The sequence below is a fragment of the Nelumbo nucifera genome, chromosome 3, assembly GCF_055504915.1.
Source record: "Nelumbo nucifera cultivar China Antique chromosome 3, China Antique-T2T, whole genome shotgun sequence".
Taxonomy (NCBI): domain Eukaryota; kingdom Viridiplantae; phylum Streptophyta; class Magnoliopsida; order Proteales; family Nelumbonaceae; genus Nelumbo; species Nelumbo nucifera.
The window spans coordinates 37,198,096-37,222,888 of record NC_142651.1 but is presented as its reverse complement, the minus strand read 5'-3'; the positions used below and the strand labels follow the sequence as shown (position 1 = coordinate 37,222,888).

The 24,793-nt window shown below is 36.5% G+C and overlaps 2 protein-coding genes across 2 annotated transcripts; both read left to right on the top strand.

The window, feature by feature from the left end:
- Window positions 1-1,612: 1,612 nt before the first annotated feature.
- GIF2 (GRF1-interacting factor 2) lies at window positions 1,613-15,076 on the top strand. Its single transcript, XM_010253534.3, has 4 exons — window positions 1,613-1,806; window positions 13,786-13,862; window positions 14,037-14,121; window positions 14,205-15,076. The coding sequence occupies exons 1-4, from the start codon at window positions 1,729-1,731 to the stop codon at window positions 14,673-14,675; spliced, it is 711 nt and encodes a 236-aa protein (XP_010251836.1). The 5' UTR covers window positions 1,613-1,728; the 3' UTR covers window positions 14,676-15,076.
- Window positions 15,077-19,812: 4,736 nt separating this feature from the next.
- LOC104593592 (S-adenosyl-L-methionine-dependent methyltransferases superfamily protein) lies at window positions 19,813-21,244 on the top strand. The gene has a single exon (XM_010253512.3). The coding sequence runs from the start codon at window positions 20,046-20,048 to the stop codon at window positions 21,021-21,023; it is 978 nt and encodes a 325-aa protein (XP_010251814.1). The 5' UTR covers window positions 19,813-20,045; the 3' UTR covers window positions 21,024-21,244.
- The last annotated feature ends 3,549 nt before the right edge of the window (window positions 21,245-24,793 follow it).

Sequence of the window (24,793 nt, the reverse complement as noted above, 5' to 3'; positions counted from 1 at the left end):
TGCCATTGCAATGCTTGCAAAATTAAAGCTAGAGTTGGGGAGACAGTACAAGACTCAAGCATATGGAATAATGGAGGATATCATGACTCTGGCTCGCCATTCAAACGTAGCATACCCACGTCTGAGGTGCTTCCATGCGTGGAAACCCTGTTCCCGATCTCCATCCAACAGGTCATCGCCATTCGCCAACAGAAAGAGACCAGCAGCACTTTTCACCAACAGTAGCGATAGTATAAGAATTTTGTTCTTTTTTTTATTTTCCAAAAATATCCCATCTCCTTATATATATCATGATCTAGCCCATCCAATTTAAATGTTGAACTACTGACCTACAACAACCTAGAGGGAAAAATGGTTTAACATTCAAGTAAACTTTTAATTAATATTTAACTATTATTAAATGCTAAGATATTTAGTTGTTTTTAAATAATTTATCTTAATTTTAATTTTCTAGATATGTATTTATTTTAATTATTAATTAGTGTTTATTTTAAATAATTATTATTTATTTATTTGACGTTATTATTTTATTAATGAAGTTTATTTTTTAATATAAATAATGTAGTATAATTAAATAATTTTAATTATTTTATTAATAGTTAATTATTATCATTAAATAATTGATTAAATATTAAATTAATAAATTATTTTGCAATAACTATTTGATTTTTATTAACTACTTAACTATTTAATAATTAATTAATTTTATTAATAATTAATGAATATATTATTTATTAACTATTATTAATTATTAATAGCTATTAATCATTTTTATCCATTTATTATTTATTATTTAGTAATAATTTATAATTATACATTTATTTATTTATTTAATTATTTATAACTATTTGATAAATTTATTTTTTAATCATTTTATGTTCATTAGTTAATTTTTAATTATTATATTAAATATTCAGAGTTAAAATAGTTAAATACCAGTTTTTAAGAATTCAACATTTAAATTTCATAACAACATTCTATACATTTAAATATCATAACCAAGAAACTTTCTCTCATATGTAAAAACCAATGGGCCTTAGATTCCCAGGTGATTGACGGTTCAGCCCAGGATCAGAATTTTTAGATCCAAAATATAATTGGGATGGGGGTATTGATGTATAAAGTGGGGGTTTTGACATTTTAAATATTTATAACTCTACGGTGGAAATCAGAAATCTACATTGAATCTGTGCGTACTTTTCCGTAGATGCTCCCACCCGACCATACCTGCTACGTAGCCTACATTCGCACTTGGACACTGCCACCGCCCACCAGGGTTGGGGGTTGTTAATTTGTGATGGGTTTAGCCGTTTGGGATGGTCTATCCCGGTTTTGGTGTCGAATCGGGTGGTATCCGACTTTTGGACTCTTGACAGTGCTACAAGAAACTACAGCCGCATATCGGAAATATCTCCCCAGTCCTATGAATTACAAGAAAAGATGTTCTTGATGTGCGGCTTTAATTTAGTGTCACGTGGATAGGGTGTGGTTAGCAGATCCGAATTCCCCCGACCCAGCTTCTTTTTTGAATTGTTCCATTTTCGAGAACCGGGGGTTTATTATTTCTCTTTTTTAAAGAAAATATAAATATCGGCAAGTTTTTCTTTTTCATGTTTGGTGGGGAATATCGACAAGTTTAATCCTCTTCGTACTTTCATTATTCTTCTCTTTGGCGGACAGAGAGAGAGAGAGAGAGAGAGAGAGAGTGGGAGATAGAGAGAGGACGAGATGCAGCAGCCTCCGTCAATGCTTCCTATGATGCCTTCATTTCCTCCGACGAACATCACAACGGAACAGATTCAAAAGGTGCGGTGTCCTTGTGTCTGTTCATTCTATTTTTCCTCTTTCCCCTTTACTTAGGGTTTTTGCCTGTTTTAGTTTTTTGAAGACGTTGGTCGACGACACCTTTTGAATTTTGATAATTAACTTGAAAGTATAGCGTTTCTTTGTCCTGCTTGTTCGACCTTGGGGTTTGCGATGGGGGGTGTATTTCGCTCTGTCAATGTTGCACGCGTTGGTTTAAGAATTGCTTCTTCTGAATCCCTGTATTCGTCATAATTAGCTTATTCAATTCTATGGGCTGTGGGAAACTTGCTTCTAATTCATGTTTTCAACTATTTAGCAAAAAAAAGATTCAAGTTTTCAACTGTTTGATGCTGTAATGAACTCTTAAATATTGATCTTAACTTAATTCTACTCGAATTAAAACTCTGTTTTCGTTCTTTCTCCTACCGATTGAGGACTTTGCTTTTTGACTTCGTTGACAATAGCTGCAGAAAATTTTAAAGGAGAGAAAAGGAGGGAACTGAAAAGCCGCATCCTCAAACCCACTTAATCAAAACAAAGAACTTACTAAGATACGAAGAAGTAGGTTCTGAAATATATTAAAGCAAGTATTGAGCATTTAGTGTATATTACCAATGGTGGCAAATTTAGACAACCACGATATGCCTTTTAACTGAACGAATGCCAGAAAGTGTAGTTCAATATTCTTTGGTTCACTCTCTAGATTGTCAATCCAACAAGTTCAGGAAGATACATTCATTTTGTGGTAAATTATCTGGTTGTCTATTATCTATCTATCTATCTACAACATAAATGGTATCAATTTATCCAAATTTGAATTCAAATTTCAAATCCAATCCAATTAGGGTGATTTCAATAAGATCCATTTACAATTGAATCCAAATTAGATCCACTTCAGAATTAATATGTAGCTATTAGTAAAGTTGATAAGAATGTGGTATGTTTACCTAAGAGTTAGAGGTTCAATTCTCAGAAAAGTTATTTTAAGTTAACTTTGTTCATGATATACAATATCAAAGTCATTACTAGTTCCTTTTAATACTAATATATTCTATTCTAATACCTGAATCCTATTTGTATATTAACGGGTCAAATTTGGGTCTAGGTATGTCCGGTTCTTATCTGATCTGTTTGCAGCCTAAAAATCCCTAGCAGGAAGGTTTTAGGAAAACCTATCAAACAACCTAATTCATAGAGGTCAGTTTATTCCTAATAAATGCATTACATGCATATTCAATAGGAAGGGCATGGATGGTCTTGCTTGGGCAGTATCATCTAAGCATCCACTAATCAATTGATTAGTAAGCCAACTGCTCACTTGGGGGTCATACTGACTGGATCTGCACCATTGGTTATTCATCAAATACCCATGATGTGGTTATTAAGCATCAATTAGGTTGACTAGATTGATTACTGCTAGTCGAATTAGGGGGTGTCCAACAATATGTGTGGTCTTCTGTTGTAGAGAAGTTGTCACCAACAAGGAAACAACACTAAACAGTCAAAGTCTGCATTCTTTCTCTTTTGTTCTCTTTTCCTCCCTCCTCTATCTCTCTCTCATCCCAACCATATCTCAGCTAATCCATCCTTCTTCTATGTTTGTATAATGGGGAAGCATATGCTAAATGTTCTTTTTCATTTTTCTTCTTCCAGTTGTGCAGTCTTTATTAACATATATTTAAGATTGCATCATTGGCTTAAATCATATCATTAGCTTTTCCGTCCTTTTTCATGTCATTACCCAGTCATTTAGTAGCCCTAAATAGTTGCTGCATTGCATAGGGAGGTCAAAATATGTAAGATTGCATCATTGACTTAAATTCATAAAATATCTTTTCTATCCTTTTTCGTCTGGTCACCTTGTCATTGAGTAGGACTAAATAGTTGCTCCATTTATAGGGAGGTCAAAATAACTAGTTATCACTTTACGACATTGGCAACATGGGCTTGGAGGAACTATGTGTGAACTTGTCTTTGCCTACATTGGGAAAAAAAAAGAAAAATTCCTTGAGATAAAGGAGGATTCTTCTTGGGATGACATGCCAGTCCTTTTGGAATGAGGGAACCTTTATATGGTTATTCCTTACAATTTCTGGGTGGAATGTGGAAAAAATCTGAAGGGGAGGATTTTGAAACATATATATTATCAGTCAGGTATCCTATTTTAATAGTGCTTGAAGGGGCTTTTGTTTGGAAGTATAGTTTCTTTTTTTTTATTGTTTTTTTGAAGATAAAAAAATGCTGAGTTGGTTCGGTAGAACCAACTCATCTAGGAAAATTCATGATTTATCCACATAGCAGAAAATTGCTTGAAATTGGGCATCACATACAGTCAAGGTTCTAGTTACAATTAGAGCACTTTGTAATAAAACGAGTTAATAATTTATGTTTTTTATTGGTATTTAATAATTTATGTTAAGTACGTACCTCACCTAACAGATGATTATCCAATGCATCAAAATTTGGATCAACAACAGAACAAAGGGAAAAAGCATGAAGCTGTTTTCAGATTTTAAAGTTGAAGATTTTTTCAGGGCTTGGGGTGTTATTGCTGCCTCTTCATCAACAAGACAGAAATTTTCTGAGAGATGGTCGCTCCCAATAGGTGGCTGGAAAAACCTGAACTTTGATGGGAGTTGTCTGGGTAATCCGGGCCCCGCAGGCATAGGGGGGCATTAGGGATGAAGAAGGAAATATCATTGCTTTATACTCTGGACCTGTGGAACAAGGTGATGTGGCAAGATCAGAGCTTTTGCCTGCAGTATATGGGATTGAAATGGCAAAAGAGTTGGGTATTAATTGACTGATCATTGAGGGAGACTCGAAAACTGTGGTGAACTGGCTGCAGAAGGGGGAGGGAGTGACATGACATTTGAGGAATGAATTCAGGCGATTTACATGGCTATCAAAGGACATGTTAATCCGAGTTAGATGGGTGAGGAAAACTGCCAACAACATGGCATGTGGTTTAGCTAAGCAAGGGGTACAAAGAACTCATCTGTTTTGGGCTCAATTGTAAATTTGGTTTGGGTCAGCTTTCTAAAGCTGTGCTCTTTTTTCACAACCTCTTGTTGTAACCGTGATTTTTCTAATCAATGACATCATTTATGCGTTGCTGATAAAAAAGAATGGGTACAATATTTGGTGAATCTGATTTCTAGATACTGATACCATGCTTAACTGTATTTGCAAATGCACTTTAGGATAAAGTGAAAGGATATGTATGGTTGATAGTAGGTCAGCCTGATCATCAGGTATACCATGTATCAACCTGATCATCGGGTCATTGACTAATCAGTTCAAGGCCATGACTGATTACCAACCATATTGCTAATAGTTGACTGATACCCATGACGCAGTCACCAAGGACGACAAAGTATCACCTAGGTCAACTCATGACTAGTCAGCAGCCTGGTTGATTTAATTAACTGCCAAGTTATGTCAATGTTTTATTTACTTGTCTTTATCTCCAGTTATTTAAAATAATACATGCCTTTGTTTTGTTATATGCACACTAGTTGCTTTAAACTTTTAAGATTTAGCATGGTTGTGTGATGGTATATTAAATAGAAACAAGGCATAAGAGGTAAGGGAAAATGAAATTCTTTGATTAAAAGTAACTCTATAGTCTTCGATTACTGAGCATCCTCTAGAGATAAGCCATGATTCGGAGGCTATTTGTGATGGTTTCTTTGTGGCTGTCCATTCACAAGGAGTTCAGAGAAATCCTTCCAAGTTTCATCTCAAATTTTTTCTCTCTCTGGGTCATTGTATATGAATAGTAGGTAATATCACTAACTGTCTCTGTTCTTCGGTGCTTTTTGATTGCTCTACTGTATAGGAGCTTATTGTATAGGGATACACTCTTTCTTATTGACAGATATAATACAATTATTTGACCATTTCAAATAAAAAAAGGAAAATGAATAAACGAACTGGAACTGTATCCATATCCAAGACTTAGAACTTCTTCAATGAGCTTTAATAGACTCTAGATGCCCTTCCTATATAAATTGTTTATGTTGAGTCTGATTGAGGCACTAGGATAGATGCTATATCCTACAAAATTAAGTGATTATTCAGCTAAATAGCAAGGTGTTGTAAGGCTGGTTTATGAAGAGGGACTGCAAGGTTCATACCTGTGGATAGGAGGAATTTGGCGGCAATAGATTTATAGTTGGTAGTAAACTTGGGCTGCTGTAAGGCACTAATTTGAGGAATAGAGAGCTGAGTTGTTTTAGATTTACTCCAGTTTTTAGGACCCTAGTTAAGGTGCTGGGTTGAGAACAAGGCACATTAAAGAGTTGAACAAGGTACTTTCAAGGGAAGTGGTTATCGAGGTTTGATAAAGAGATTGATGCATTTAGAGAAGAGTGGTATTGTGTAATTATGGGGTGGTTAGGCACTAGGCAGGTATCTTCATCCTATGGGTTGTGTTTGTGGAAGGGGATGAAGTGTCAAATAGATCTTTCAAGCTATTTGAAGTTTACTGTGGTGGATGGGAGTAGGTAAGTGTTGCATGGACACAAATGGAAATCAGAATCCGTTGCTTGCCCAGGGGTCTGCCTCAGCAAGAATTCATTACATACATACATTCACATGTGTTTGTATGGAACTTTATCTTTGTTGATAATGATTTATAGAAAAAATGGCATTCATTATGTATATTTTTTTATCAGCAACTCAAGAAATGAATTCATTAAAAAAAATAAAGTACAACAAGAAGTTCTGACCCAAAACATAGACTGTCTTTGTACTCCTTGCTTAGCAAGACCATCCACCAAACAGTTGAGAGATCTTCTGACCCATTGGACTTGAATAGACATGTGCCTAGAAAGCCATTTATAGCACTCATTATGTATATTATCTATTAATTTATGTCAAACAAGCAAGTAGATAAAGAAAAATGTTATGTTGAACAGTTGAAGTGTCGAGCAAGAATCCATGGAGTGCTGGAATCCAATGCGTGTCCAACACAGATGCTTAGTCTACTTAGGAGTGCAACACTAGAGTAAGGTGAGATTCTGTGAATATGAGTGGCATGCAAGACTAGAAAGTTATGAGCTTGAGGCTCCCTTATGATTCGTACAGTGAGTCAATGCTTTTGAAGAAAAGGAGAGCAGATTTTTTGGTGCCCACGATGTAGAAGACTATTATTGGATGGAGTACACTTTTTGTTTGAATAACTGGGGGTAACTAAGATTGGTCTTACATTGTCATATAAATGATGGTGGAAGGAATGTCTTAATAAGAAATTAGGAAGTTTAATTCAAGTCTTTTTATGAAGCTATTGTCTAGGAATCAGATGGAGAGATCAAATGTAAAAGGAATTTGGGGTAATCCAATTTCCCCAAGGATTGTGGCATTTTCTTGGTTGCTGGCTTTAGATAGAATTCTAACCATTCAACATTTGAACTCAAGGGGATTTCAGTTCTATGCTCCTGATGTGCAAAACGGAGGAAAATGTTATACATCCATTCTATTTCTGCAGTATGTTTGAATTCATTTGAGATTTTTCTAGATGCTGTTTAAGGTCCAAAGTTTGACAACATCTTAGCCTGGGTAGATTTTTCTCCTAATGGCCAAACATTGTGGGAAACAAAAAAGCTAAGGTGCTTTGGAGTAGCACTTCATTTATGTTCCTGATGTGCAAACCTAATCACGAGCTGAATGGAACATTTATTTATTTATAATGAAATTTCCTTTTGTTTACCGTTAAAAGAAGTTCTTGGTTATAGCAACTTATGTAGGAGATCAAAACACAAGGGATTTAAGTTTTATAGAAAAAGAACAGGACTTGGAGATAAAATGTAGGAAATAGATAGCATCAAGAGGAACCAGAAGATGGCATGGGAAGGACAAGGGAGGACACTCCTAGAAAACTGCAGATGTTTTATTCCATATTTCAGAAGCTCTGGTATTAAAATCACAAATGGCTAAAAACCTACTTCCTAAGCCAAATTAAAGAAACAATAAACTGCCATGTGAATCGGATTTTAATATAAACAGTAAATACAATTGTTACTAAGAATATTAAATTGCTTAAAAGACAAATTAGACCAACCCCTACAAGTAGAAATTAAAAATTTGCACCTAAAACTCTAAACAGAAAAGTTCAGAAAATCCCTGAAATCCCTTAAAAGGGTCATTACCCAATATTGGTCTGGTCTAAGTTCTTGAAAGGAGTGGACTGAAATACTGAATATGGACCTCAACTTTGGCTATGTTTTGCACAAAGTGGTTGCTCTTAAAGTCATGCCCACATTCTCATGTTTGTCAGCTCAAGATTTTATCATCAGACAAAGCAAAGGCCCCTAATCATTGCAATTTCATGTAGCAAGAAAATCCTAGACAAACTCTGAGATAATTTAGATATTCAAATCCAGAGAATCTGGGTTGGATTGTGGTACCTATTAGTACTTGGTTGTGCCTCTACTGAGGGGCGGCTGAGGTAGTAGGCTCTATGAGATTCCATGAGCCCCACGCCACAGTCCTCTCCCAAAATCCAGGGAATCCATTAGTAGTGTTGATATTTATGTGTAAAATACATGTCCAATATTTTATCAGGTACTAGATGGCATATTTCAGTTGACATTTTACATCTCCAGGGGCCTCATAGAATTTTATGGAAACTATAATTGTACTATAAATCATAGAGAATGTTGAATTTTGTCAAATTGTGAATCTATAGAAAATCCTTTATTCTATTTTTTTAGAAATTTATTAAAAATTAAAATATATATATTAAACGTATGTGTAGAAAAGTGATGCTACCGCATTTTAGTTCATAATTCATACCTGTCACATATGTATTTAGTAAAGTAGAACTGACCACTTATATGTTAGAAACATAGAATGACATAATCAGGTTTGGCTTGAAAGTCAATTAACCCACATATAATAGCTTAATGGCATACATATGATGGAACATAAACTCAAAAAGGTCTTTCTAAAGGGTCCTAATCAAATTGCTTTGAAAATCATGAGATTCATGAATGAAATTGTAAAATTCAATCAATAAGGGTAACGTTTTTTCAAAGAAGGATTCAAATTTTAGATTTGAATTATGATTTTTGGGATTCATGACTCAATTGACAATTTGAATTGTGAATTGTAATCTGAAGATGATGCAGTATGAAGGCAGTGTTGGATGTGCATATGGGGTGGGGGGGGGGGGAGATGCCAGAAGCAATGCAACTGAGACGAAGCAAGGAAAATCTCTGCAGAAATCGCAACCTACCCAGAATGGCCTTTGGGAGGTTCTAGCCATTTGAAAGTATGTATGAGAATTTTTTTTCTTGGAAGTAGATTGGGGTAGGGGAAGAAGCAAGGGTAAACTTAGTAAAATTCTATTTGGTGGACACCATTGAGCACTCTAAAGTAGTGACTGAGGATGTGTAAAGATGGGCTCTAAGAAAATGGAATCTAACTTTCAGCTTCAAGGCTCACAAAATATGGGAATAGAATTCGTTTTTCATTTTCTGTTAGAGACAAAACCTGAAAGAATCCTTAGAATGGAACAAGGAACTATAGGAGAGCGGTGATGCATTTGGGGTGATGGTTTGCAACTATGTAATGCTGGGAGAGAAGAAGAACCAAAGTGGTATTGGATAAGGGTTACTACCTTCCATTGCACTCGTGGAGTGAATCAGTTGTTTGCAGCATAGGCAATTTGTGTGGCGGATATTGGGATTAGATTAATTGGATGTGAGCAAAGAAAACCATTTGATGGACAGCACGGATGGCAAATGTTGTCCTGGATGACTATGTATACCTTGTTCCTATCTGATCAGAGGTGCGCCCAGAGGTACAAAGAAAACTGGAAAATTATAGACAAACCATATCCGCGGACAGAAGCTGGATGCCTAAGGTACTAGTGGGACAAAACATTGAAGAGGAGAAGCTGTAATAAAATTTGAGAACAATCTCAACCACATAAGAAGCTAAGGAACTAGGGTGGAAATGCTGGAGGATGAGTCTATCATGTCATTGGCTGCCATAGAACCTTATGAATGAGTTGCTATGGTGGAATGCAAAGAAAAGGAGCTGGAAGAGAAAGACCATTACCAAGCTATCCTAAATCTACATGCAGCAAACCCTAGAGTTGAAGGAGTTGAAGAATCATCACAAGGGCTATAGTCAAAACATGGGAATAAGATGGAAAATGCCTTGGGTAATTTGGGGTGATTTCAATTCAATATTATTCACAAATGAGAAAACAAGGAATTCAAGGGGTACTTTTGGGATGAGTGGTTATATAGATGTTATCCAAAGATGGGAGTTAGATAGACCTGCCAGTATAGGGACAGGTAATACATGGATAAATGATCAAGAAGGCCCAATCCCTGTGAAGATGATCTCTCCTAGGTGGGAGGAGATATTATCATTTCTTGGAGCTGTACAAGGAAATATGGAAAAAGAATGCCAAAATTAGATGAGATATCTTTTAGCACCATTTTAGACAAGCAAACAACTGAGTTGGAAGCTTTAGTTTCAAAAGGAGAGGTGAAAGAGGCAATCAAGAGATGATGGGTCATAAGGCACCAACACCAGATGGTTTCACAATGTCTTTTCTTACAAAAATTGTTGGGAATGGTCAAAGACAACTTGACAGAGGTACTGAATGAATCTCCTGAGGATGCATTACATGAAAGGATTGAATGATGCTTTTCTAGTTTCTGGTACTTATTCTGAAGAAAGGGCTGTGGAGTTGAAGGACCACCACCCTTTAAGTCCGAACAATTGTGTGCACAAAATCCTACTCAAGGTATTACATAATGGATAGAAAAGGTAATGGAATTTATTATTTCACCAATACAAGGAGTGTTTCTCAGAAGTTGTTAAATGCTTGATGGGGTGCTAATTACTAATGATGAGCTTTTTTCTAGTTTCTAGTACTTATTCTGAAGAAAGAAGGGCTGTGGAGTTTAAGGACCACCACCCTTTAAGTCCAACAACTGAAGAAAGAAGGGTGCTAATCACTAATGAGATTTTTTTTATAAATAATCACTAATGAGCTTATTGACTCCAGATTAAGAGAAAGGAGTCTGTTGTAATATGCAAAATTGACTTCAAAAAGGCTTACAATCACAGAGTGGAACTCATTGACTACATGCTTAGGAGAAAGAACTTTGGATCTAGGTGAAGAATTTGGATCAAGGTTTGTGTAAGAATACCTTATTTCTCAGTAGAAGTGAGATCATCACTGTTGGGGAAGTCCAGTGTATTGATCAGTTAGCAGGCATCATTTCTCATAGTGCTTACTCTGGACCTCCAGTTCAGAGTACTTTAAAGGAGTCTCCATCTCTTATCTTCAAAGGAATGCCGCAAGCTTCCTAACTTCAAAACATGTCTTTCACCACCCCCCAAATCTGCAGATCTGTTGAGGAAGGAAAGATAACCTTTCATTTTGATGGAAGCGCCATCAGAAATCCAGGTGCAGCAGGAATTGGGGGTTTTTAGAAGAAGAGATGGTAAAATTAGTTGGGCTTTTAGTGGACCGATTGGGATTGCCACTTCAACAAAGGCTGAATTCATGACAGCCTTAACTGGAATCAGGATTGCAAGAGATCTGGGTTATTTGAATATAATCATAAAAGGGGATTCTGCAAATACTATCAAGTGGTTAACTGGTCCTGACGGAGATCCCTGGGCTTTAGCTCACTTCTTGGCTGAATCTAGAGACATCCTTTCTAACTTGAACACACAGTTGGGTTGGGTCCCTAGGGAGCTAAACTCTGTTGCTGATGGTCTTGCAAAGGCTGGTGTTCACAGGGATTACATGTTTAATGATAGTTCTCTCCCTGTATAACTCTTTGAGTTAGCAATTACTGTGTTCTCATTTACCTCTTTCCCTTTGAATAAAGTTACCATTTTTTTCAAAAATTGGTTAGCGGGCACATTTTGATGCAAGATAGGACAACTCCTATCAAAACACCTACGGATGCCCTTAAGTGTGTTTGACAGATCAAGATCTTTAAGAGACCTAATCGTTGAATGGTTCCAGAGAAGACCAGTTTCTTGGAAGGCTATCTACCGAAAGGAAGTAAAGTTACATTGATACGTAGTATTGTATTATAGCTAGACAGTTGGCATAATTCCTATCCTTAATCCCCTTACTAGCTGAGGTGGAAAATAAATTAGTAGAATTGATTAGGAATTCCCTATGGAGTAGATGGACAAAGTAACTAAAGATCTACTTGGTGGACTGGGAGAAGCTGTGCTCACAAAGAATGAGGGGTGGATTGGGAATCAGACTGCTAAGGGCTGTAAATACAACCCTACTAGAGAAATGGGGGTGTCTCTTTGAGGTAGAAACTGACAGCCTTTGGAGACAGATCATGGTTGTAAAATATGGACTATTAATATGGGTTAGGACTTAGGAGTCAGCAGAATTGCACCTCTCCTATGGTTGTTCAATTTGGAAAATAATTGAAAAAATCCAAAACACATTAGCTACAAATTAGGGAATGGCAGAAAAAAGGCAAGTTTTGGTTGGACCCCTGGTCCTCTGAGCAACCACTCGTGCAGGTATTCCCATTGCCATTTCTAATTGCACTAGACAGAAACACAAAGGTGGCAGACCATATAATATTTCATAACAATGGATTGGAATGGAACCTAAGGCTAAGAAGAAGTCTAAACGTTTGGAAAATAGAGTAGCTGGCTCAAATGTTAATAAAACTGCAGGCTCAAAAACCAGCACAAAGAGTGGATTAGGAAGGTATGGTAATGGGAGTCAAGTTCCTTCACTGCTAAATCTTTTTTCAGACACCTAGAATCATCACCTGGGAATCCTTTTCCAGTTAAAAAATCTGGTGCCCCACCACTCCCTCTGAGATCAAATTTCTGGTGTGGTCTGATACACTTGATAAGTGCCTGATGGAAGATAGCCTATGTAGAAGAGGTATGGCATTAGATAACTCTTTTCAAATCAGCTAAAGACAGCAAATCATGTTTTCCTTCGTTGCACATTTAAAAGGGTGCTTTGGGCTGAATTCTTCCAGTTATTCAGATTGCAGTGGTGCAAGCCAGACACTACTAAGGATGTTCTTTTAAGTTGGCAGCCAAGGTGTTTAAAGTTTAAACAACTAAGGGAAAAACCCTTTGGTTCATGATACCTCAATAGAAAGTCTTGCACCATGCTGAAGTCATGGCCAGCTGTCAGTCACACCTTCAAGGAAGTGCCTCATCTTCTTTTCTTTTTTGAATATGATGCACTTTTCTTGTAATTGGATATTGCATTACTGGTTTATGTAGTTACTGTATCTCCTAGTGTACAGATCCTTGGTGTTCATGGGTGGCTGTAAAAATTAGTCTCAATAGATATCAACACAATTACTTACACTTCACCTGGTCGGAAAAAAAAATATTTTTACAATTTTAACATGTGCTAACTTATGCCTGAACTTAAAAAATTTATGCCACCCATTGTTAAGTGCTATACATTGTTAGTATTACTTTTCTACTTTTCTCTGATGTACTTATGACTACTTTTATTTCTAGGACTTACAGGGTTGTATATTTCTACTTGTGCACCTCTAACATTGAAGAAGGTAAAGTAGAATTTTCATTCATAAAGCAAAAAAGACCAGACCCCATGTATACCAAGGATCTGTACAGAGGGTACAATCTTTCAGCCTTGAATAACCAGCTTTACAAAAAGCGAACTTTTTTGTCAAGAAAAGTATCATGAGTTTTCCTATAAAAAGCCCTTTGCACGCCCACCCAAGAAAACATTTTAGCCTTTAGTTTTACAAACAAGCCCTCCTCTGTCACATTTGTTGTCGAAGATCCTGAAATTATAATTTTCATTATAATTTCTGGTTGTCTGTCTTGAATCCGGTGGTTTGAGTTATAATGTTGCAACTATTACTTGAAAGTTATTTGAAACTTTTATATTTTGGTTGAGTTACTTGATTAAACTGATAAAAGAGAACTTGTTTATTTGAGGCTGATGCTATTTCATGGTTTTAGCAGTACCTGGATGAAAACAAAAAGTTGATCCTGGCAATATTGGACAATCAAAACCTAGGCAAACTGGCCGAGTGTGCACAGTAAGTGACAAACTGACAACCATATTATAACTTGACATAATGACAAGTTGGTTTGATGTGTCAATTTACTTACTATATTCTATATAGTTACTCTGTACATTATCTGATTCATTTGTATATGAGCAGATTCATATTTCATACTGGTCTATTTGTTGAATTGTTTTCGTGATTCAGGTACCAAGCCCTGCTTCAAAAGAACTTGATGTATCTAGCTGCAATTGCTGATGCTCAACCACAAACACCAGCTATGGCTCCTCAGGTCAGTTACAAAGTCGAACCTGACTGAAACATGCCACTCATCCATCAAATTAATAACATTTACTTACCTTGACAACATTTCAGATGCCGCCACATCACGCAATGCAACACGGAGCGCATTACATGCAACATCCTCAGGCAGCATTGGCTTCACAACCTGGTGTTTTTGCACCAAAAGTCCCGATGCAGTTCAACCCACAGCAAATGCAGGATCATCAGCAACAGCAACATCAGTTACACCAACATCAACAAGCTGTCCAAGGTCATATGGCCATGAGACCTGGAATCAATAATGGGATGCTGGCCATGCAAAATGAGTCAATTCTTGGGGGTGGCAACGGCGGTGGCCCACCACCCAGTGGGGGCCTAGCAGCAGAATATGCACGTGGGAGTGGGGGTGGGGGCAGTGCTTCAAGCGGTCCTCTGGATGTCCGAGGAAACAAACATGATGTCCTAGAGGCTGCTTCTGGTGATGGACAAGGGAACTCGACTCCTGGACGTGGCAGTGCTGATGGGGAACCATCTTACCTGAAAGGATCAGAAAATGCCAGCTGAAACGGCTGCAACTGGATATCCATATGAATAGCAGCTTTGGATGTTGATAGCACATCAGTGTTTCTTATACTACATTAGTACTAGTTTACCTCTGCCGTTGGGATATGTTTGACCAAAACAGATTTCTTGTTTTCCCTTTTAACTGGACATGTAGGTGTGCAGTGTGCTGTTAAGGGGCAAATAAGAATATGATGTCTAGATGGAAGGTTGTCTCTGCTGTTGTTCTGTATCTAACTATCTATTGTTTCTCCAGTCGGGAGTGAATGCACGGCGCATTCTGGTCTCTAGTCTGTCTGATTTAACATTTAACAGTCCCCGTGCTCCATCGATCCCAGACTGCCAGGCAGGGTTCAGTTTTTTAACATAATGAAATTGCTTAGCAATTTATTAAGAAGCCTAAAGGATTTTTCTCACATATCTAATCTATTCTTACTTCGATGAAATAAAACTAGCTTTTTCATTTTTGTTGTTCACGGACGATGAGAGCTGCTATGGTGATAACATTTGTTACTTCAAACTCTTCCACTTGTTTTGTCTGAACTTCAGTGTTTTAGTTATAAATTTTTTATTGTAAAATTCGGCTCTTCACCAAGATTTTACGGAATAATCACTGGTGTTGGAAATAATTGTAGATACAACTAGTATAATATTTTATATATTTTTTTTACCCCCGATACAACCAATATTTGTTGAACCAATGTAAATCTTTGATGCTGGAAAGTTATGATAGGGTAAAGAGCTGTAACCAATCAAAATCCTTCCGTCGTCAATTTTTCTGATAAACCACCATATCCGTTACCACTTTTATGATAATGATGGATTGATCGATTACAAGTTTTTCTGGTATTATGTCTTTTTAGTATTATAATCATTTTTTCGTATCATGCATTTCTCCTAGAATGATATCATTTTTTTTTTATATAAAATTTTTCTCATATTGATATTATTATATTTCTGATTAGACATAATAGCAGTTCCTCTACTTCAAGGAAAACGAAAGACTTATAAAAGATAAAAATCTTAAATGATAAAGGATAATTCTCATAATAATTTGATTAAGAAGAGAGTTACATGGACTTCTGACCTACTCTTACAACTGACTCTAAAATCCTTGGACCACTATGAAAAACAACTTAACTAAACAATTGTTACAACTAACCACGAGAAAATTTTGGCTGTGGACAGACGGCAGGAATTCCTGTTGCCTATCGACATCTGTATGACATGTGTCCAACTTGAATTCAACTTAACGTCACTATGGAGACCTAAAATTACCTATTAGAAATTTTCCATCCTATTAGTGAGCCCAATAAGTAAGCAACCTAATACGTAAAATGTGATAACAAAAAAAAATTGAAATAAATGTGGGTCATTAATGGGTATTGTTGATTTTTTATGTTATGAAATTACGTAACCATTACGTCTATACTTACAATTGTGAAAATGCAGATTAGAGTATGAGAACGGTTACTCTTTTTTCTTCACATGAGAACGGTTACTTTGGCATTAATGAAATGCCAAAGGTTAAAAGTTAAAACCAAATCCAGTCTACACTTATGAGTCATGACCCAAAAACTGGGACTAACATAGTAATGGCCTTACATCTAAATTCCCCTTTATACCGTAGGGCTAAAGCAGTTCGATCAAAGTCAAAACTTGACCATGTTCCCACTGTGAGGAGAGTCTCAAGATTTACCATTTACGCTTGGACATGTACATTTAAGGGTGTCGATTTGGACGGACCAATAAGACATATTGAATTGGACCTGGTCCGTCCAGTCCTTAATAAATTTATATTGGATTGGGTTGGATTAAGTTAATATCTGGTTCATTGATATAAGATAAGAATATAAGTGTCAATGGACCAGGTTTAAATTGAAATCAATCTAAATTAAAACAAATTTGAACAGTTTGGATGATTCAAACACTGAATTGGACTGGTCCAAAATATTCATTGAATTGGATTGGATTGGACCTGATCCATTTGTAATGAATTCACATTAGACTGTATGAGATTGGACCAAACCCAGTCCAATTGACCACCCTATGTCCATTCTCAATTGATGGAAGATGCTTTTATAATTACAAAAAGCGGCTTATATGAAGATGGTTAAAAGGGAATTGTGAAATTATAATTTATACATATCTAATCCCATTCCTGTATGTCGGATTTACATTTTTCTTTCACATTATATATTTACCCAGTATACCCATTATATGCAAGCATTGAAAAATCATAGGTCAAAGCAATGTCTTCGAACTGTTGTTGATCTGGACGGTCAGACCATTTGGCCAGGAAACATTAAGGCAATCGATTTTGTTTCATCCTTACCCCGTTTTGTGGCCAAAAGCTGTTGATTTGGTCAGTGATTTGCTAACCTAGATAGTCAAACCGTCAACCCATTTGACCCAAACAATGATTTTTGGCCATTTTTTATTTTAATCATTTTTTAAAATTTTTATATTTTTAATTTAGAATGAGCTATAAATTCAAACCACATGATCAAACCGCTGACCCAAAAACCAGTGACTAATATGGTTCCGATTCTGAATCGATTGTTAAAACATTGGACCAAAGCTTTTTCTTATAATTAACAGAATAGGTTACACAAAATGGAGGGTAACACGTTTTCCCAAAAATCATATAAATATATATGAGCTAAAGACCATAGAATGTTACATAAATGAACGAAACAAAGTTTGAAAAATTAGATTGAGCCTCATGATCAGCCAAACCAGATCATTGCTTGGTTTGCTTTCAGATACATGTATCGACAGGTTAAGTCACTCTCAAACATGTATTTAAGCTCCAAGCAACTCAAAAGGATATTCTTCAGTCTCAACGGGGGTTGAATAGCTTGCTGCAGACAAGCTACGTACGTACTTAAATGTAAGTAGTTAAAGTATTATCTACGTCGCGCGAATTTGAAGTTGTAAAAGAAAGCCGTGTGGAGAATTACTTATTACATTAGTCTATGTTTGATTTGATAAAAAATAAAATAAAATAAAATAAGAGAGAGAAACAGATCGAAAATTCCCAAGGAATTTTGTGAAAGTTTTTAAGAACTTCTGTTTGACTGTTTCTCTCTTAATTTTTATTAAATTAAACCAAGCATATTGTTAATGAATAAGTAAATAATATTCAATATTCTATTTATTTAAAAGACAAATCTATAAAGAAGAATTAATAATAATATATACTACTGAAATGGATAGGCAGACTGTCCTTTAATCAGGATATATGTATGCAACTAATTAATTGCTTTAGTGTCTCTGAAGAGGTGATGATAGATGCATCGGACCGATCAAAATCCGCAAACTTGCCCATGTGAAAGTTAAAGTATATATGCCTTAGAGTAAGGGCAACCTCCAACCTGGCCTATTTTGATGGTCCCATGCATGCCGGATCTGCTGCTGTACACGTACGTAAGGCTATTGACTTTGCTGTAGATTCGATGAATGAACGCCACCTATATTATATTCTTTGCATAAGTTGGACAAGAGATTATGGCTTCGGTTTGGGTTAGAGCTTAGGGAAGAAAAATAATTAGGAAATTGTTGTATAAAGAAATTAACTAATTAAAAAATAAAAACATAAAAGAAATTAAATAATACCCATTATTAACGTGTTAACAAGGGGGTTCTGATAAGTATAACACTCATGGTAAGATTACTGACCATGCAAACAACAACACATAGCAGAAATGTATTTGATCGAGTCTACAGCAAAGTCAAAAACTTCAAGTCTACAGCAGATCTCACCTCCCCATGGCCTAGTACGTACTCTTCTTCTGCTGCTGCTGGCCATCTAATTAGAGTACTGGGTCAATAGAAGAATGCCATGTCAGATTTAGACTTTAGCATTTCGGTCTCCAAGTCGAAAGGGGACAAACAAACCGACGAAGATGTTACTGAGGTAGATTTGTACTTCACTATCGCCACGACTGTCTGTTGTTTATTTTAGCAAAACCTGTATAAAAAAGGGAAAATTCTCCATTAGTACTCTGTGTTTTAGGCCTATTGTCATTTGGTTTTTAAACTTTGAAATGTGGCAATTCAATATCTGAATTTTTAAAAAGTGACAATCCAGTACCTAATGTTAACCGTTAAGTGGTATTTGAAAAGACATAAATACCCTTCAAATGTCATCGAATTTTCTTTATCAATCATTCAAATATTGACAAAAAATTAACAATTCCAAATCTTTACCTCTTCTATTCAAGAAATTTGGAATCACTAGAATGCCCATACAAATATGACCCCAACTTTCTTGAATGGAACACTAAAGATTTGGAACTGTTAATTTTTTATCAATATTTGGATGATTGATAAAAAAAATTAGATAACATACAAAGGACATTTATATCTTTTCAAAATATCACTTAATGATTGATTAATAACTAATTAACAATAGGTACTGAATTGTCACATTTCAAAAATTTCGAATACTGAATTATTACATTTTAAAGTCCAGAGAATTTCCCCTATAAAAAACAAAGCGATTATTACTTATTATTCCCCTAGAATTTTTAACCAGATGATGAAATGGTTCTGACTTGGACTGTAATGTATAATTCAAGACATGGATCTCAAAACATAAGATGAAACAGATCGTCGGTGGTGGACATCATATTAAACCTTTTTGCCTTCCTGCCTGGTGCTGGAGGATTTTAAACGTACGTTTGAACAACATGAAGGAGTTTTTCTTTAAAGAATAGACTAGGCAGTGGGCCCAGATAGGTATTGATTCTGGGCCCACAAGTTGATTGGTGATTTGACGGTGGGTCACCGGTGCTTATAAAACGTTAGATGGTCGGTAGGTCGTAGATTCTGTAGTTGAAGAGTTTGTTAGATAAAAAAAAAAAATGAAATGAAATAAAGAACTCTGGAAACGTCCACACAGCCGGCTTACAAACAACAAGAAAGAAAATGGGAAAGAAGATCAGCCAGAAAAAAAAAAAAAAAAGTTAATTACGTATATTTAAATTTAAAATATAAAAAAAAAGAAAAGAAAAAGGAGAGATGAATAAGGTCTCACCGGCAAACAATCCTTTCTAAATTAATTCTAACAAAGCAACTACTTACTAACCCATACATGACGTTCCCCTTCCCCATCGTTTTCAATCCCCAGCCGATCCTTGGCTCACTCACACACACCGCATATGGATATAATAACCACATCATACCTATTAGATTGTAGTAGATCCAATGATCCATGGATAAATTATATAGATGGTAAAGCGAATCAGAACCTCTCTCTCTCCTTAAACCTTTTTTCCACTGCGGCCACCATTCAAACAAAAGATAAAAAGAAAAGCAACAAGAAACAAAAGAAAGAAAGCAAAGAGAAAAAAAAGGAGCAGAGAAGAGATGAAGGAAGAAGAACAGCAGCAGCTGCACAACCTCCATCACCATAGAAGAGTAGCCATGCTCTCCGGCACCAAATTCACCAGACGCACTGCTTATTTCCTCCTTGTCGCAATATCTTACGCCTTGGGTTACTTGTCGGCCTCGAGCACCACAGCTAAACAACAATTGTCATCAAGCATCAAAGCCCCAGAAGAAGGCATACCACCAACAAGAATCACCACCGTCGCGACTGCCGCTGTTGCCTCCTCTTTGGCATCGGAGCCCGATCACTTTCGCTTCTTGACCCCATGTGCAGCTCCGCTCCCATCCAAGCTCGTCCTGCGGACAATTCTCGACGGAGTCTTTAATGGTACCTCCCCTTATGAAAGCTTCCCCCCACCACACATCAGTCCCCTCCTCCGGCCCAAACGTATCAAAGGTTGGGGCTCCACGGGGGCTGTGTTCGAGAACCTTATCCGCAAAGTCAAGCCTAGAACCATAATCGAAGTGGGCACCTTTCTGGGCGCGTCGGCGATTCACATGGCCGAGAAAGCGAGGCAACTCGGCCTCCGGACTCAGATCTTATGCATTGATGATTTTCGAGGGTGGCCTGGATTTAGGGACCGATTCCGAGACATCGGGATGGTTAACGGGGATGTGATGCTGCTGTACCAATTCATGCAGAACGTGGTGTACGCTAACGCCACCGAGTCCGTTTTGCCCATCCCCTTCTCCACCGGATCGGCTCTTGAGAAGTTGTGTGAGTGGGGTGTGTTTGGTGACCTGATCGAGGTGGACGCTGGTCACGATTTTCACTCGGCTTGGTCGGATATCAATCGGGCTTACAAGCTTCTCAGACCGGGTGGCGTGATGTTCGGCCACGATTACTTTACCGCAGCTGACAACCGAGGCGTTCGCCGAGCTGTGAACTTATTCGCCCGAGTCAAGGGTTTTCGAGTCGAAGTCGACGGTCAGCACTGGGTCCTCGACTCAGCTTAGGCCCGGGCCCGGGCCCGGGCCCAGGCAGGTCAAGTCAGGTTAGCAGACTCCACAATCACCCAAGCGTCTAAATAGTAAGTTAAGATACCCTCAAAATCCTCTTCTGTTTTTGTTTTGGGTATGAGGTTGGGCCCATTATCAATCAAAATGTTACTAGATGACACTGCAGCGTCAAACGCGACTCACGGGAATAATGAATGAAAAGTATATCTATACTCCAATCGTGATGTGATCCCGTGCCTTTTGATCCAGCCTAGGTCCCACGACGATTAATTATTAGTAAATAATAAAAAGTATAAATATAATGGGTCCGGTTCATGGTAACCCAGTCTTGGAAATAAATAAACAGACAAAAACAGGTATATATATATATATAAATAAGTAGGTTTGGGTAATTGCGTTTTTAGAGACAATGGATAAATAAGTAGGTTTGGGTCTTAATCGGCTCGAAACAACCAAAACCAATCGGACCAATTATAATAAGGAAACATGCATATATAGGGATAGAGTTGGTTCGTTTCAGTTCTGTCACGGCTATTCTACCTTGCTGATAAAGATAATAGTCTGTTTAATATTTGTTAGCTCCCTAGTTAAGTCACTCTGAAGTTGCCAACCCTTATTTTTCTTATTATTATTATTCTCAGTTTTTCTTTATATTCTTCTCACAACAATAATTAAGAGGATAGAATTCATCTCATCTGTTCATCTTCTTTCGAATAGCCAATAGATTTGTATAAAACCACTTTATTATCAGCTCCCAACAGTCATCACGTTTAATGTTTTGCTTACCTTACCTGCAACCCGATGGAATTAATGTTTTAGATTTGACGGTCAGTCAAAAGTCATCTTCAGGTACAACCGCTGCTAAAACCGATTAATAACTTCTCATCCAGCTTAGAGTGTGAAAAATGGTACGTGTCATCGGAATTCGGAATAAGGAACTTTGTTTGTTTGTTTTTTCTTAAATTTTGGGATGACAACTTTAGTAGCCAAGTGTTGGCTTAAATCACAGGGTCCGGTCCCTTATGCTGGACTTTAGGCTTTGGGCGACACTTTCCTACGTCTAAGGTCCTGTTTCTTTTTTGGTAAGTTATTTATTCTGGTAAATGTAGTTATTTGAATAAGTTTTTTCTTGGAAATATTTATTTGGGTAAGTACATTCATCTATGTTCTTTTATTTCTCATGTAAATAAGGCAATGACCATTTTAGTCACAAAAATTCATTATTAAAAATGACATTTTTATCTCATTCAAGTGTTGAAAACTTTCCCCCCAAATGAGCAAGTTATCTATCCACTTAGGAGATGGGTATCACGGAAAATAAACTTTCCCTGTTCCCACAAATCTGAAAAATGAACATAGGATTCTTGGTCAATGAGATTTCGATTCCCATTGACCAACATCCCCCCCTCTCAAAATCTGAAAAAAGAACACCCCTTAAACTCTAAAGCCAGTACACTCCATTATTTCAAAATCTAGTTACGTGCAAGTAATTTCACAATGTGAACATTGACATATGGTGTACCAATACCGATCCTAGCACTGACACCCCGGCTCAACTTTGAACATGTACACCATTTTGGTTTAATTTTGCTTTATATTTGATTTTCTCTTATGCTTATTTTGTTTGTGAGAGATTAAATAGGATGTAAAATAAAGTGGTCCTACCTGTTCTTGCTTTCTATGAAAGAAAGTGGGGATGGGAAGGTTGTTTTTTATTTGTTTGAAGTGTGGTTGGAAGCAAAATGGTGTGGGCCCCACTTTATACATAGAGATTTGAGGTGGGAAGAAAGTAGTGAAATTTTTGTAAATGCAAAATTTGCATTGTCAATGATACAAATGAGACAAAAAGAACAAATTTTGTGTTAAATGGGAGTGCAAATCATAGTTACAAATAAATAGATGCAAAACTGAACCAATTGGAAAATTTGTATCTGATTCAAATATGCACTACAAACAAACAGAGCCTAATAAGTCTCAATTATTCCATCTTGCCTATTCCAATTGAGTCCGGATCTCCACCCACAAGAACTCTGCCCATGTCTATCCACATAACATTGCAGTCACACATGGGAAACATCTCATCCTCTTACATGGTATTATGCATGGGGAGATGTCCCCAATGCACGGAAGTAGTGTGTTGTGGGCAGGAGATATGTCCAGAATTGTTCCAATTAGGGATGAGTATGCATAGGTCATTTGGTTCGGTTCCAAGGCAAAACTAGAGCCTATCTTATAGGGATTGGTTTCACGTTTTTTGAACCAAAACCTACCCTGTCAAGATTGGTTCAAGGGTCTATCCATGAAACCTGTTCTTTAAAAAACAAAATCATTCCATAACATTAAGAATCAAATTAGATAGTTATATGTGTTGTTGAATTTAATATAGTACTATATATTAAGTTATACTTTTTAACATTAAGAATTATAAATGTGACATAATTACATAATCACAAATTGTATCATTGATAATGTTACTATCAATATATATTATTGATTAGAAATCACAACCATAAAATGTTTAAACATGATTTTCAGCAACAACAACAAGAATAATGATGATGATGATGAAATTTAACATTTTAATTTAAATTTTGTAAATATCACATTTTATGTTCCTTATTATATATTCACATTCAAATATTAAATTGAAGAAAATTATTGATTCACTTGAGTGGTTCAATGATCATGTGAGACCATGATCTTTATAAACATGAATGCTTGGATTCAAATCTTCATATTCTCAAAGTATTTTGGGATTTATTTTATGATAAGTTTAGTTCTAAGACCAGTTCGACCAAAGCCAATCAAGGCCAATTCGGGTAGGGTAAGTCCCCAGACCCTGGAACCAGCCTAGGTGGGATCAATTTTAAGAAATTAAAACTAAAACCTACCTAATAACAGATTGGATAATGTCAGCTCAAGATCAATTCGAGGTGAATTCCGTTCAGTTCATATGAACTGATCCATTTGCTCACCCTCCAATGGTCTCCTAAATTCTAATAACCAACCAGCATGGTGGCCAAATAGTTGGTTGGATTTTAAGTCTCTTAACCTTTGGCTTCTGACAGAGCAGTCTCATCAAGGGTGCATTTGCATAATTCAATTAGGGCTCAGTTTGGAAAAAGTATAAATACAAATGTGTAGAATATTTTCCTTCAACCTAGAAGATATATGAATATAAGGCCTTTGTACCACTTTATCCAATATGACATATGCCAACTGAGCACTTTGAACGACAAAACTAAATAGCATCGGCAATTTACATGTATTGGTGCGTTTCTTAATTTTTCTCGCTAAGTACATTGGCTGTACGTGTGTGATTGCAAGAGCTAGCTGAATTCTGGACTACTGATTTGTATAGTTTGTTATTGAGTCTCAGGCTCAATTTCAGGCTCAGTTTGGAAGGAGTATAAATACAGATATGTAAAATGGAATACCTTATATTTATATTGTTTTGTATGTATTTATATTGTATATATTTGTATTTATACACTTTCTAAATTGAGCCTGAGTAATATACGACTTAAGGGATCGCAAGAGGATGATGGACCCAAAACTCAAATGATCATTGTTCCAACTTCCAAGGTAGACTGGAAGAGACAAGCAATGATGATGATAAACTATGCAATTGCTTTCCTTGTTTATTGTTTTTCAAATTTGAATAGAATCGGGAATGTTTTATGCTTTTCTAGTGAATAAAAAGGGAGGGAGGTAAATTATTTGACAGATTATTCTTTTCTTTTTTTCACTTTTCCCGAATTCTATTA

Coding starts and splice junctions, on each gene's coding strand:
- LOC104593592 (XM_010253512.3), top strand. CDS start 20,046: ATGAAGGAAGAAGAACAGCAGCAGCTGCACAACCTCCATCACCATAGA.
- GIF2 (XM_010253534.3), top strand. CDS start 1,729: ATGCAGCAGCCTCCGTCAATGCTTCCTATGATGCCTTCATTTCCTCCG. Junction 1,807..13,785: donor CAACGGAACAGATTCAAAAG/GTGCGGTGTCCT, acceptor TGGTTTTAGCAG/TACCTGGATGAAAACAAAAA. Junction 14,122..14,204: donor CACCAGCTATGGCTCCTCAG/GTCAGTTACAAA, acceptor ACAACATTTCAG/ATGCCGCCACATCACGCAAT.